Source organism: Strigops habroptila, chromosome 1, assembly GCF_004027225.2.
Source record: "Strigops habroptila isolate Jane chromosome 1, bStrHab1.2.pri, whole genome shotgun sequence".
Classification (NCBI taxonomy): domain Eukaryota; kingdom Metazoa; phylum Chordata; class Aves; order Psittaciformes; family Psittacidae; genus Strigops; species Strigops habroptila.
The window spans coordinates 21,326,180-21,340,808 of NC_044277.2; the positions used below are offsets into that span (position 1 = coordinate 21,326,180).

Sequence of the window (14,629 nt, forward strand, 5' to 3'; positions counted from 1 at the left end):
CCTACTGTTAGGTTGCCTGGTGTTCTTGGAGAACTCAGACTACTAGGAAGTGGCTTGAAAGTGCTTTTTTACTTCCTCTCATGATTGCTGAAGACTGAGGTGGTAGGTAGGGTAGGGTGCTGCGAGGAGTGACTCCCTGGGAGTGGCAGAAGGGTGAAGTGACCTTTATGTCTCTGACTCTGGGCTGCCACAGGGGATGAGGTGGCCTATACCCAGTCTATGAAAGCTACAGGAGCAGCAGTAAGGATCTGGCAGAAGTAGGTGCATAAAGTCCCATGTCCTTTCCCTGTGGGAGCTTCAACATTAGCAGCTCGCACCCAGAAGTCCTTAACTGAGGTGTGTGAGCCTTTGCTCTCACCTTCACCCAGGTCTGCTGAGGCCTGGGTAGTAAACTAGCTATATAGTGATCTGCTTGCTCTGTGTCAAGAGTCAGTGATGAACTACATGTCTTTATCTCATTCTGCTGTTTGCATCCTATGTTTGTTCTGAGTTTCACATACATTTTTATCACATGTGAAATGTTTCATACCAAAATGTGTGTGTCAAAGGCATTTGTAAGAAGTGTCTGCTCCTTCCCACTTCAGGAAAGTGGTAAAGTACTCAGGTAAGCACAAGATATGATGATCCTTGGTGTTAGAGAGGAGCTTTTGTATCTCCACAGAGGCAAAGTAATGCTTATGTTAATTAAGAGGAATGATTAGACCTGTCTCCTGGATAAGAAGGAAATTAATTTGAGGATAAAGATTAAATCTGTGTGGATCCCCAGAAGGACTTCAGATAGGATATTGGTTAATGTCTTGAGAAGAGGTTCTCTTCTTCTTTAATATGCGCAAACAGATGTGTAGGCGTGCAGCTAGGTGAAGTACCGGTGTCAGGAAAACTTGTGGGAAGTCTGCTGAAATAAAAAAGATCATTTTGGTTTTTCTCAAGACCTTTTTCCCCACATATCATTCTACAGACTTCTGACAACATGTTCTTAATTTTCAAATGTTTTGGAAAAAACAGTGTTTGTTTGCATTTGGTCTTACCTTGAAATAACTCTTAATTAAGCCAGAATTACTGGAAAATGTGGTCTTCCAGACCCCAAAAAGTTACTGATCTGAGGTGAGTTAGTTGAGTGATACACCCTAGTATGTTCTCCAGGGTAGCCAAAGAGGGGCAATGGAGTAGCCAGCATAAATGTCAGCCTTGCCACCCTGCTCTTGTTAACATGGGAGTCAGGAGATGCTCCTAGATACAGGCACCATGAAGACTCTGCAGCAAGATGCTGAGAGTACTTGAAACTTAAGGACTTCCAGATCTTCTCAAGTGCTCCCGTATCTTCCACCAGGCTAGCAAAGGTGGGTACAAGAAATGAAAATTTAATGTTGCATGCAGTATGTATAATTACAGCATTTTCCTCCACTATGAGTCTCAAGGGAAGTACCTCTCCTTAATGAATCAAAATGCCAGGAAGACCATTGCTGTCCTCTGGTACAGGGCAGCCAACAGGAAGAGGAGCTGCAGTGATGAGTTTCTGCCGTCTCATCCAGAAGCATCCCCAAGGGAATTCTTAAACTAGTCTCCATCCTCTTGAAACAAGAAACTGACTTCTTATGCATAGCAAGGTGTGGGGCTTTCTGAGTTTGAGCTCAGGAAGGTCTTTTAGAGAAATACAAGGTCTTGATATAAACCCAGTGGAAAGTACCCCATTCCTGTGCACCACCTCACTGTCAGAAACGCATGCTTTACTTCTAGTCTGACTGCATCTATGATCAGCTGACAGCCCATGGATCTGGCTTCTTTTTGCAATCTGTTTTCCAGATTGCAAATCACCCCTTTATTATGTCTAGACATAAGACAGTTCTCTGAGGTCACTTACTTGAGAGCAGTTTTCTCATGACCTAGATGCTTTCAGGTTTCTTCTTGATATCCCCTCTCCATTTGTGGTGGCTTTGAACCTTGGGCACTGGCACTGCACAGTAGCAGTGGCTCTGTTAAGATACCATAGCCTCATTATTCTCCCTGGAGATTTTCCTATTTATAGGTACAGGGATGCATTTTTTAGCTTTTGGCAAGATTGTGGCATTCACCTCCTCTTTTTGGAGTGTCTGCTTCCTAGGACAGTGACTGCATCATTCCTATAGACGCTGGGACACTAAGTAACCTGTGCTCAGCTTAACTGCGAAGTGACTCTCCTCTAACTCTGCAATATCTTCCCACTGCATATGTTTGGGTGTTTGGGGTTTTTTTTGTCATCTACAAGCTTTAACAGTAATTTTAGTAACTTAACTGTTTACTAAACAGTAATCTGAATTGTTTATTTTACTTGAGTAAATAGGGAAGTGAAGCATCAGCATCTTCAGAAGAGCTCCAGCAATATGGAAAGCAATAAAACAGTGTTGTTTTTCTACCTAACAGGATACATTTAAGATCCAAACCCAGAGAGCCTTTTTGGATGTTTACCTCGCTGATGGCAGTAATATTAGACTTGAGATCCGGACATCGGACATTGCAGAAAGAATATTAGAGGTAATGGGTTTCTAGAATTATGTTGAAACTTCCAATTTCTGAGAAGTGGGCAAAAATGAAGGTAATTTCAGTCAGGAAATTATAAAAGACTCTATTTGAAGACATACAAAAATACCTTCTGTGGTTTTTGAGGGGTTTATTGTACCGGGGTGGGAGGCATTGCTGATTTTGCACGAGTGTTTTTGGTTCTTGCACTTGTCCATAATTTACCTCTTCTTAATGTTACACACCCTCTGCTTCTATGGCATTTGGCTGTCAAATTAAGATTTCCTTCATATATGATAGAATCGGAAAAGATACTATTTCTCATAGGGACATGCTTTTAATTAACTCCCCCTTTTGGCTTAGCATAGTGAAAGTGCTAAACATAGCACCATAGAATCATAGAATAGTTAGGGTTGGAAAGGACTTTAAGAAATGATGGTCTAGTCTTGACTTATGTCCTGGCTGGTGCACTGATGTTAGAACTTAGTGTGCAACTGATATGTTGTGTTTTCCTGCGTACTTCTCCTTTACTCATTTGGTGTCACAGAATCATTTAGGTTGGAAAAGATCCTCGAGTCCAGCCATTACCGCAGCACCGCCAAGTCCACCACTAAACCATGTCCCTAAGCACCTCATCTACACGTCTTTTAAATACCTCCAGGGATGGTGACTCCACCACTTCCCTGGGGAACCTGTTCCAATGCCTGACAACCCTCCCCTGATGTTTGCTGTGAAACTGTGGGACTTCCTGTTGGTGCAGTTCAAGCACCGTGGCTCTGGGATGTCCGTAACAGCTGTTGTAATACATACAGTAAACAATTGCTAGTTGCAGTTTGAAACCAGGAGCAACCAAATGTTGTTTACACAACTGGTTGGCTTGCATCTGAAACTTTCAGATGGGGCTCCCTTCTTATGCCAGGAGAGGAGGAGCAGTGGTGACTCTGCATGTTTTGTGTATTTGCACGTGTGTGTGCATGAGCAAGGCTGAAGCCTCTGCCTTGGTTGCTTCCATTTCCTAATCTTTACAGCAATAACAAAGCATACACCTGCCGGATGGGTACTCATTTTTTACGGGAATCTGAAACTTCCTTTCATCATGCGGAAAACTGTGTACTGTGCTTCTGCTGTGCCTTTGCAATCTGAGTTTGTGGAGGTAGTTCTCAGCTGGCCATAGGTACAAGCAAGCCGAATGTGTATTTGCTCTCCTCCATCAAGCTGATGTGGTCTGGCTGTGTCAGGTACAGTGTCTGTGCACAGCTACCATGAGTTGGATAACACAGGGTAACCCCTTGCTGGCTTTGTTCTGCTCTGGGATTTGCACCACCTGAGGCAATGCTGGGACCGGTTCTCCCAGAGGAAGGTGTCAGAGTTGGCCTTAGACCCTGCAACAGGAGACTTGTGGGGTGGGACATGCTGAAGGCAAAAAGTGTTGGGGGATTGCAGGGAGATAGGAATTTTGATTTTGGGAGAGGGCAGTAGGTGTTAATAGATTGGAAGAAGTAAGGAGACATTTTTAGATAGGAGACTTGCTTAGGGACCTTGAGTAAGGAAAGGATTTGCTAATATACTTTTAAAAAACAGTAATAATTTGGGCTTCATAGACTTGTTAGTTTTGCAGTGGGTCCAGGTAATTTCCAAGCCAGCCAGTGGTGGTGTATGTTGCTTTGTATATTGCATTTATAGATGCTTAATGTTTATGTGGCACTGTAAAGAAACAATGACATTTTAAATACTGCAGACCCCATTTCTTCTCTTGTGGTCTTAAGGTTGAGATAGAACTTCTAAGAATTCTTTAACTTCTGTCATTGTAAATGCACTGCCACATTCATTGCTTTTCTGCAGTGCAGGTAGGTTTTGCAATGGTCACTCCCTAACATCCTGGTGCTCAGGCAGCATATACCAGCTTGTGCTTGATCCAAGAAATAAAATGAGTCAAAATCCTACCGAATGAGAGATGTGTGTTTGACATTCCTGGGAAATGGTATCCACTATCCTTAGTATTATGCTACTAAGGGCACCTCTTAGCACAGAGGCAGGCAGAATGGAAGATGGTGCTGCTAATACTCATTTTTCTGTCTTTTGTACTTTTTGAACTTCTGCAACTTTCTTCCCATTATATTTGGTGTCTGAACTGAGTGTGAGGCAAGTGATTTTTATGCTCTGCTGCCCTCTCTGGTAACAACCCTCATATTAACAGGTATAAGGAAAACCTCATGAATGTGTTCTTTAATTTTAACTTGGAACAATTCTTCCCAACCCATATTTAGCTTGATGTCTACTTTTTTCCATGCACAAAACCATGCCTGCTTTTTAAACCAGCTGATCCAGCTGAAGAAAACCCTTCTGAACTGTGTGGATGATTGAATTTACAATGCTACCATTGTGACACAGAGCTAGAAGTGGTTTGGGATGGTCACCCTTTGGAAGAAGACTGAAAACTGGTACTTCCACCTTATGCTCACAGAAAAGTCCAACTTCTCTGACCACAGCATGACTCCTCCATCAGGTTGCACAATCTGCCAGATGAGCAATGACAGAAATATTCTCAGGGGTGGAAAGTTTTCTTACAGTCGCCACACCGCTTTCCTGAGCTCAGGAGATTATGGTCACTGCAGGATTCAGGAGTGCTCCGATGGCACTATGCTCTTTTAGGCTACAGCTGCTTTAACTTACACTTTGATTTTTCAGGACCTAAACCAGAACAAGACAACTGCCTCTGTCTGATTCAGCAGTTTCTGTGCCCACCTCTGCCTGATTTTTCTGTCCCCACTATCCCATTGTGCAGCTGGTCCTGCAAATAATTTCATCTTTTGTTGGTGCTGCTTCATCTTCTCTAAGAGGGCAGTAGAGGGGCCGCAGCAAGCTAAACCCAATCCAGATGTCAAGCTGGGTAGGATTTTTCCTCTGTATACAATAATGAAAGCTCAACAGACCTCAAGTCTGCTCTTGTCAGAAGCCCTCTTGCAGAATTGTAGAACCCTGCAAGTAAGACCAGTGCTTTCAATAAAGGGAGAGGACTTTTAGATATTTCCTAGAAAAACAGGGGACTTTATCAGCTCAGAAAATACACACATCCTATAAAAATACCTGTTTATGATGCTCATGAGCAATGTTGTTAGCTCAGAGCACACAGTGCTCACTGTACAACAGGATATGGGGATTTAGTAGTAAAGATTTGGAAGAACATGGCAGATGCATTGTGTTAGAGGATACTTAAATGCATAACAGAGCAGTAAACATTTTCTGGTTTGTTACATCTTTATGTTCCTTTGAAACTTAAAAACTCCTTTTTTAACTTTGAAACTTTGAAACTCCTCACAAACTCAAATACTGCAATATGGTTATATTTGCTTTTAAACAGGCATTTAAATGGGACATAAGGAAAAGTTTAAAAACAATTAAGTTAAGGAAAAAATGTTCAATACTTTTTAACATATTCCTGCTAACGGATAACTAAGTTTCTGATCTTTGTTTTTTAAAGGTTACATTGTGCAAGATGGGGCTATCAAGAGAATTAATAAACTATTTTAGCTTATTTTTCTTTCAAGATCATGATGATGGAGCGCTCTCTGGTAAGTTTTACATGGTGCTTAACTTAGCCCTCCCTGAAGTGACTGAACCTGGAGTGTGAACAGAGCTTGTATGAGCCTGCTCAGGCTGAAAGACCCATCCTGTCTGATAAACCCCCTCCATTCCTCTCGCCACGTAGCTTGGAAAGAGTGGTAGTGGGGAACAAAGTATGGCAGTACATTGTGTGCTGCAGGGGTGAGACTTTAACATACAAATACCATGTTCCTTTTTGTTTACACAACATGTAGCAACTTTACCACATGGGAACTATTGGGTGTATCTTCTGGGTAGGTATTTAATCAGATGGCCATACCTACATAAAACAGTTCTTAATTTACAGATCACGTGGAGCTTAACAATGGGACAGGAAACTCTTTTGTTATGTTTATAAACAATGTCTGTGGCTTACTTTGCTTTGTATTATGACGTGTTTCCTTTCTAAACTGACAGAAACTTAAGTTTAACCACGATGGTACTGAGCAAGCTGTATCTCAGGGTTGTGAGTCTCTGGTCAGCGTGAAGGGGCTTTTCTGTCCTCATTGGTCTGTTGGTGTCCTGTTTCCCATGTGGGCAGCTGCGTGGACGAGGCTGGATCCGGAGCTGGGATGGGCTAGGCTCAGGTCACATCAGAGAAGTGAACACAGTCTTTGCTGCTGGCGGGGGTGAAGTTTGGCATTGCAGCCTCTCTGTGTGCCTTAACAAGTCACTTAGCTTTTTTCAGTCTTCTCATTGATATAAAGATGTTAACGCTCTTCTGAACCTTTTCAAGATGAAGGTCCAGTAGTAAAAGCAGGCTTACTCAGTGGCATAGGAACTGTTTGATTTGTTGTTCCCCTGACCCTTTCTCTCTGTCTGTGAAAGGTATCTCTGAGCATACAGAATCCCTGGCTGTTACTATGTCTCATGTATCTGGATATAACACATTTCTATATACTCTTCTGCGGTTGCAGATGGATTTATTTTTGCCTTGTATTGCGATATAATCAGATACACAGGATAAGATAAAAGTCTTTCAGTTGATTACATTTCTATGCATCTTTACTATTCCTCACAAATATATGAAGTCCAAATGTAACCCACAGTCCACTGCCAAAAAAATGTTTGATGCTCACATGCTTAAAATGCCATGTTTAGGTGTTCTGCTGAATTGTGGTATAAGCTTAGAAATAAATGGTTACAGATTTGGGCCTTCAGACTTTTTTTTTTTAAGAGTGAGCGGGAAAGTAGTGATCTTTGAAGAGTGACATGCTCTTCTTGCTGTACATTACACTGCTGGTCTGGTGTTCAAGAAAAGCACCAGTCCTGGAAGCTTGCATCAACATTTTTTCAATACAGAAACATCTATCCTGCTTAGCTGTGTTCTGACAGAAAGATATTCTGTAAGAGCATAGTCTGAGGGAGCAGAGATATTCTGTAATTACCAGAGCTATGTAAGATTACACTCGAGAAGTGAGGAAAATAACTAACCTGTCTCCATACTTTACCCAGAATTTATATTTGTGAAGTTTTTTCTTCTCCAAAAGCACACTGGTAACCAGCACTAACTGATACATGAAAGTAGCTGGGCTGTTTCATTGACTGTCTCTGGTTTTTCCTTCTTTTCGCAGTGGTGAAAAAAGTGGCAGAATTTGAACTTCCTTATGTGAGTCTTCAGAGCATGAAGGAGTTGCAGTGTAAGCTTGGGATCAGAAAGTGGTGAGCAACAAGTTTAAGAGAAACCACTGAGATGTGTGATCACTGCTATGAACGGAGAAAGAAATCCCTTGAATAACTTGGCTACAAAGTCTTTAAGCCTCAGCCGCTTAACTATTTTTCTCTGAGGCCAATTTGTTACTGAAATTGACTGGCCTTCTAGGTCTTACATTTTATCACTGTAGTATTCCTGAAAGTGTCCTTTTCTGCAGCTAGTTAGTTATTCCCTCTACTCTTTCAGAACCTAGAGAGGTGCTTTGTGGCTGCTTTCCTCCTAATTTTTATACCTGCATAATGCAGTGATTACAAGTGGGAATAGACTTGTAAACAATACAGAAAAGAACTTTGAGTTCTGAGTTGCAAGCTGCAACTCTGTTTGGGCAGACATAGGTTACTTTATATTGGAAGTGCTCATTTCTATATGCTGATACAAAAGATACCTGAGGTCACAGCTTGAGCATGTCTTTTGGTAAGAGGCCTGGCTTAAGCAGCAGTGCACTCTTCCCTTTCCATTTGCTCAAACCTCGGGCTCCTCCTCAGTTATGCTGGAACTGTGTGGCAGACATGGTGAGCTGGATGGGTGAGCTAGCCTGGCCTAAAAATAAGTTGCTGGCTGTTAATTTTATTTGGTTTTGCTGGCATATTTCTGGCCTGGGTCAGTGACTCAGTCTTGTTTGCTGTGCAGCAAACAGTTGCGCTGACTTGTGGGTGAGGATAAATCCCGGGGACAGGGAATCTGGTGCTAAAGTCCTGCTTGTCCAGCAGTGCCCTGGGGGTGCAGTTAGGCAGTACAGCTGAGCCAGGCTAATGGCTCACCCCTGTGATTGTGGCCTGGTCTGCTCCCTACAATGAAGAAGGCAAAAAGGGAATAGATTTTTGCATGCTTAGTGAGTTGTATTGGCTGCATCAAATGAATGCTGGAGCAAAGACCGTGGCTGGGAACAGAAGAGGAAGAACAGACCACACCTTTTGGTGGCAGCAAGCAAGGTCGCTTGGCTTGAAGGTACACAGAAACCTGTTGTTTGATGCTTGTAACTTGTCGAGTTTAAATCTACTGGGTTAGAGCTTGGACTCTGCAAAGCTTTCTCTGCTTCCCTATATATGCCCTTATAAACTGCAGAACCTAGCAGCCTAATAAAAGAACTGTGTGGTTCTAAGGCATGACAATGTGACTGTCTGAGGAGATACTTCTCCACCTAGCACAGCTGCAAAGCACAGAGGTAGGAAATGGCAGTCCTGGGGTGGTATGTGTGCTGCAGGAGGTGTATCACCTGCACAGTGTAATGCAACTGTCCTGCTCTGTTCCTACTCTCATGTAGGCTTACCTAAGCTGCTTTCAATAAAGTGGCTTAAGCTAGCTGTTGCAGCATGGCACTTGGATAACTATTTAACTTGCTTTGTTGCTGTACTGCAGCAGTTCTACAGTAGCTGGTATTGCAGCTGGCTGGTGTAAGGTCTTGTATGTCAACACTGCAGCATGGCACTGGATGCTCCGAGAGTCTTACCAACTCGTATGTAGACAAACTGAGTTGTTTGAGAAGAGGACAATTTTAGTTTAAATTGCAGCTATTATGTTTGGTACCACCAAAATCAAGGTGGAGAGATTGGATCACCAATATTTTGTTTATTTCTGCTACAGTGCATAAAGAATAAGCATAGTACACACTTCAGGGGCACAACTGGTTTTTGTTTTGTTAATCTGGTAAGCAATGGGATCTTTCCAGGTTGTGCTCCCATCATATTTCGCTGAAAAATCAAAATGCCATATTTAGAAGCATGTCTTTATATTTTATTACTTTTTTTTTTTCCCTTGGCTTGGAAAAGGTATATGGATCCTTCTCTTGACATACTGCTGATGGATTGTACAGCTTCACTGAATTTGCTATATATGCAGGTAAAGCTGAAAGGTCTTTGTAATGTTGAAAGTTAACTTTCCAATATTAATCTTTCATACAAATTCTTTAAATGTTTGTAAAAGGTCCCTGTTTAGCACTGCTTTGTTGTGCTTTTCTAAGTGCTGGGTATAGCTGTTCCTTTTCCCCTCCAAAGTCATGTACTAGAGATTCTAACTCATCAGTGTTTTGTACATGGGAAAAGTATTGCACAAAAAGGACATACTTAGGATATTTAGGTATTTGTCCACTCTATTTTCAAGTGTATGTATGTATCTGTATCTGTAATATGTAGGCACTCTGCCATGACAAGAGAGCATTTGACTTCTGAACTGTAGGTGTGTTGAGCTGTACTAGCTTTGGAAACTGTTAATTTGGGAGGAAAGAACAGTGTAGAGTGAACTTGTCCTAAAATCAAAGGCCTTGTTTAAAAAAATCTTTCTGTGTGTGTTTCTAAATGTTTGTGTGCAAAAGGAAATACATTTTTGTTGACTTCTTTGGCTATTTAAAAAATTCTTTTAAGGCAATCCAGGAAGTTAAGACGAATTGGGTAAAACCAACAGAAGGGCAGATGCAGGAACTTGAATTTCTACAAAAAAAGGCAAACAAAGCAAAGGTAAAATGGTATTTTAAAAATAACATAAACAGATCAAAGCAGTGGTTTTAGAAGCAATGATGTGACTTTAAAAATAGAGCATGGTTTTGTGGAGTGGTTTGAGCTAGAGACCCAGGTGTCCCATCTCCTAGTTAGATACTGAGCCACCAATAGAAAGGAGGTTCCCATCTCTGCTAGCATTTTAAAATATCCGAACAGAATTCCTTTGATCCCAAAGGTTAGCAGGAAGTTTTTGACTGTGAATGCTATTCTTTATTTGCTGAACTCAGGAACAAAGGTTTGTCATCCAGTTTAGGAGACCACATGGAAATTCAGAGTGCTGGGACTACTTTTCTCATAGTTCTTACTGGTTAGTTTTATGTCTTCCTATCATCATAGCTGATAAGCATCCAAAAGACTCAGCTCATTATATTCAGTGTGTGTGTGTGGAGAAATGAGGTTTCTAAGTCTGGACTGTAATTGCTATTCTCTGAATCAAGCACTGACATATTGTGGTGAATCTGTGTCCTCCCAGGAGAAAGAGTGTTAGGAATCTGAAACATTTGCCTTTATAGGTCACTAGATTTCACTTGCCTTTACAGCAAATCACTTCAGTTCTGTCTTTTTGGTGCAGTTCCTGGAGCTGATTCGAGAAATGCAGTTCTATGGATATGTACGGCTCGACTCTTGCATTTGTGACTATCCAGAAGAAGGCTGCTCAGCAGACATCTATGTTGGCAATAATGAGATTCACTGCGGCATAAAATTGCCTACTAACCAAACCAAAGAGGTCAGCTTTAAAATCAACAGGTTAAGAAGTTGGCAGGTTACTTTTCTTGTAAGTACTTCACTGATTCTGTATCTGAATTCACTTTTCCTTCATGAAAACAAAGGTAGTTAGGGAAGGGCAGATCTGGGAGAAGGGGGTGGTCTGTTTTAAATCCCTTTCACTTGCCTATATTCCTCTCCAAACCTTTTCTGAAACATACTGACTTGGCAGCCTTTACAGCAGTAACCATCTAGCCTTGCTCTGCTGTATCTCTCCCTTCCGTGGCATTCCATGTCACACTTTACCTGCCCCTTTGCTTTCCTGTTGGAAGTAGAGCTGTCAGAGTTTTGTGTGGGAGCAAAACAACCGCTTTAGCCGTATTTAGGCTTCTAAAGACTCCCTCGTCCTGCCTCCCACTTGCTCCCTCCCTGAGAAGTGTTCTGGTACAGATTTCAGCTGCTTTATTTATATGCTGTATAAAATGAACCTAATTGACTAATTCTGATTTAAAGCTGAACATCTTAATGTTGCTTTTAGTGGCTTCTTCTGTCCATTGGCTGGTTTTGGTTTTGTTTTACAGGGTGCTACAAAGGATGGTGAAGAAGACACTCTGGAGCTTAGATTTGAGTACAATGACTCAGGCACATGGCAGTGGATAATTTTGTACACAAAACAGGTTAGTTCTCAGTCTTTTCAGGAAAGGATCAGATTAGAATGTATCTTCCAGCCATAAGGAATCTTCAGAAGTGGCTAATCCATCTCTACCAGAGAGCAGCAGTGATGCTTTCAAGCAGGTTAGCCTGGGGACAGAGTTATGTGTGGGAAAGCATCCGAGTTCCTAGTGTAAGGGGAGGAGAATTTTTGTTTTCCATTGAAGAGAAATGTCTAGCAATCAGCAGCAAGCCTGGGATGGAGTGTGGACAGGAGCCATTTATATGCTGGACTCAGTAAGTATTCAGAATCATTAATTGGTCAGACCTACCTAAGGTCAAGGGCTCCCATTTTCCACAAAAATCCTGTTGTTCAAATATAAATATATGCCATGTTAACACAGATTAATGGAGGGTGTAAATATGTGACATCACGAGTATATTTTTTACATATAAATAATTCTTAAATAAGATTTTATAGGGTGCCAGTCCTCCTACTATTTTTCAGGCAGCTCTTTAAAGAGAAAGATATCCAGGAATTCAAGTCATCCATCTGTGGTTATGCTGCCTAGCAAATAACCCAGACTCTGCAGTATCAAAGACAGCACCAGTCTCAGTTTAGGTACAGAGCTTCTATAAAAAGTGCAGAGCCTGCTGTTCAAGTAAACGGCTTCTCCTTCTTGCCTCTGAGACCAACCCAGCCACAGAAAGGATTTTTCAAGTAAAATCAAAATGCCTAATTTCTCACACATGACTTCTGAATTCTGGGGTGATGATGTAGTTCACACAGCTATTTAGTAAGTGTTATTCTCCTTCCACACTTGGGTTTTCTGAGAACATGAGCCATAAGCAGTAAGCCTTCCAGTTTCTTTGCTGTTGGAGGAAAAAAACCAAAACCAACTTTATTTAGTATTAATTCTCTGTGAAAGCCATTAGGGTTGTGCTTGGTGCAGTGACTTGTTGACTAGCAAACCTGTGTCCCACTTTGCTCAGAAGTGTGAGGAAGAGCTAAAGGCCAGAAATGTGCTTCTATGTGGAAGAAACAAGGGTTTGATCCAAGAGCCCACTGCAGAAAATGGCATGACTGGATGATCTGGAGTTTAACCAGAGATGGTTCCCCTCTTCATCACTGATGTTGTAGAATGCTTTGATTCATCTCTTGGTGCTTGACACCCTACCTGAGATGCTGCTTTTTTGGGAGTAATTGCATCCAGGTGCATCTCCAGGGTGCGATGCAGACCTTAACTCTGTCTGCTGCATCCCAAAGAGTTGTACATGCTTATTGGACAGCATAAGGAACTAAGAACACCACCACTCCTCTCTGAGGTGCCTTTGTTAGGTACCCAATATGTGGGATGAATGCATACTGCTCTGTTCATATTAGGTGTGCAAGATGTGACTCTGCGATGGTCTACAAACAGGTACAGCCATGTCATGTAACCACCAGGCCTTTGAGTCTTGGCAGTGCTGAATGCCTGCGAACTCCAGCTTGCTTCATTTGCTAAAGTGGTTTTGATGCTTTTGATTAACCTTACTTAGTCTTTGGTGTAATTTAGTAGCCTTTAAGGTAGGAGCCACAGACAACTAGAGAGAATAACTTGCCTCACAAAACCAGTCATAAAAATTCTTATTCTCCACTCTGAGCATTGCTGTGAGGGTTAGTCATGCTGAGGCTGGACTTTAAGCAGCTGCACTGAGTCTGGTGCACTGTAAGGATGTTAAGCACAGAGTAAAATTAACTGACTTGGGGAAGTAACAGTTCAGTATTAGGGGCTGCAGTTTTCTGGTGGAGGACAAATGGAAGAGTTGAGTACATCTTTTAATAGAAGAAATCAGAATGTTCTGTGGTTTATCCTCTTTAGGCCTTTTTGCTCAGTAGCTGCTTGAAGAAAATGATATCAGAACAGATGATGAAGGCAGCCAAAGAAGGCCAAGAAATGGTAAGCATGTGTGTATGTTGGTGTCAGAATTTGTATGTAAAAGAAATAAGTTTGCTACTCTAACATTCTTTCAAATGTCCTGAGAGAAGTCCCATTGAGGAAAAGGATCTTACATGTTCCAAGAGTTTAGTACAGAATTAATTGACTAAAAAGTACATCTTTGGTCAGTTTTACAGAAATAAACCACCTTTAACATTTAGAATATTATCATCACAGATTTAATAATCTGTTTTGCCTTCTCTCTCCTTGACTTTAATTTTTGCTGCATATGATAAAGGATATCTATGGCATAATTTTTGTATGTTCTGCACTACCCTGTTGTATCCATTTCTGGCTTCCACGTTTTCCCCCCCACTTCACTTGCTTGCTCCATCTGCTGCAATGTTAGACCAATTTGAGATCTGTGACATTCACACCGAGAAACATTTTGGTTTTAAATAGAAGCGTTAATTAAATGAAATTCAGGTTTGTAGCTAAAATACTTCTGCTGTCTTTTGTGCAGCCTTTAGGGATGAAAACGCTTAGATACTTGTTTTTTTAAAAAAATAATTTCCAGCGTTAATAATGGCTTTGTTTAACCTTGTGCTATCTAAAGATTTTGAATGTCTGTTAACTGAAAACTTCTGAAGAGAAAAAAGGAAAGGAACATGTGTGATCTTCTAGACCCATGCTGATTACAGTGAGCAATGAGGCAGTGAACAGTGTGTTATTTCATAGCTTTAAATTATAAATGATTCAGAAGAAAAGACCAATTTTAATTTTGGAATAGATTTGATCTCTCTAAGTTTACTTGTACTGGAAGTACAGTAAACCTTTAACTACGAAGATCAGCATTCATTACTTAAATATTCAGCTGTTGCTAGAAATTGCTAACCAGCTTGGTTAGCTTGGGCTAAAACAGAATTATGTGAGAGGAGTAACTATGCTAGTTAATTTCCTACATTTTCTGCTGGGTTTAACTGGATGCTGCTTTGCTCAGTGTACGTTAGAGTAGCTGGGGGACCATTTAATCTTATTGTAAGTTT

The 14,629-nt window shown here is 41.3% G+C and overlaps 1 protein-coding gene across 3 annotated transcripts in view; it reads left to right on the forward strand.

The window, feature by feature from the left end:
• SNX31 (sorting nexin 31) overlaps positions 1-14,629 on the forward strand; it is a 51,411-nt gene that overhangs the window by 12,705 nt on the left and 24,077 nt on the right. For all 3 annotated transcript variants that reach the window (XR_003989569.1, XM_030472776.1, XM_030472648.1), the window contains 8 exons: positions 2,401-2,511; positions 5,978-6,068; positions 7,674-7,761; positions 9,583-9,652; positions 10,174-10,266; positions 10,880-11,083; positions 11,595-11,690; positions 13,527-13,604. Coding sequence is in view for 2 of the 3 variants with exons in the window: in XM_030472776.1 (XP_030328636.1) it covers positions 2,401-2,511; positions 5,978-6,068; positions 7,674-7,761; positions 9,583-9,652; positions 10,174-10,266; positions 10,880-11,083; positions 11,595-11,690; positions 13,527-13,604 (831 nt within the window). In the remaining variant the exon portion in view is untranslated. The remainder of the gene's footprint in view (positions 1-2,400; positions 2,512-5,977; positions 6,069-7,673; positions 7,762-9,582; positions 9,653-10,173; positions 10,267-10,879; positions 11,084-11,594; positions 11,691-13,526; positions 13,605-14,629) is intronic.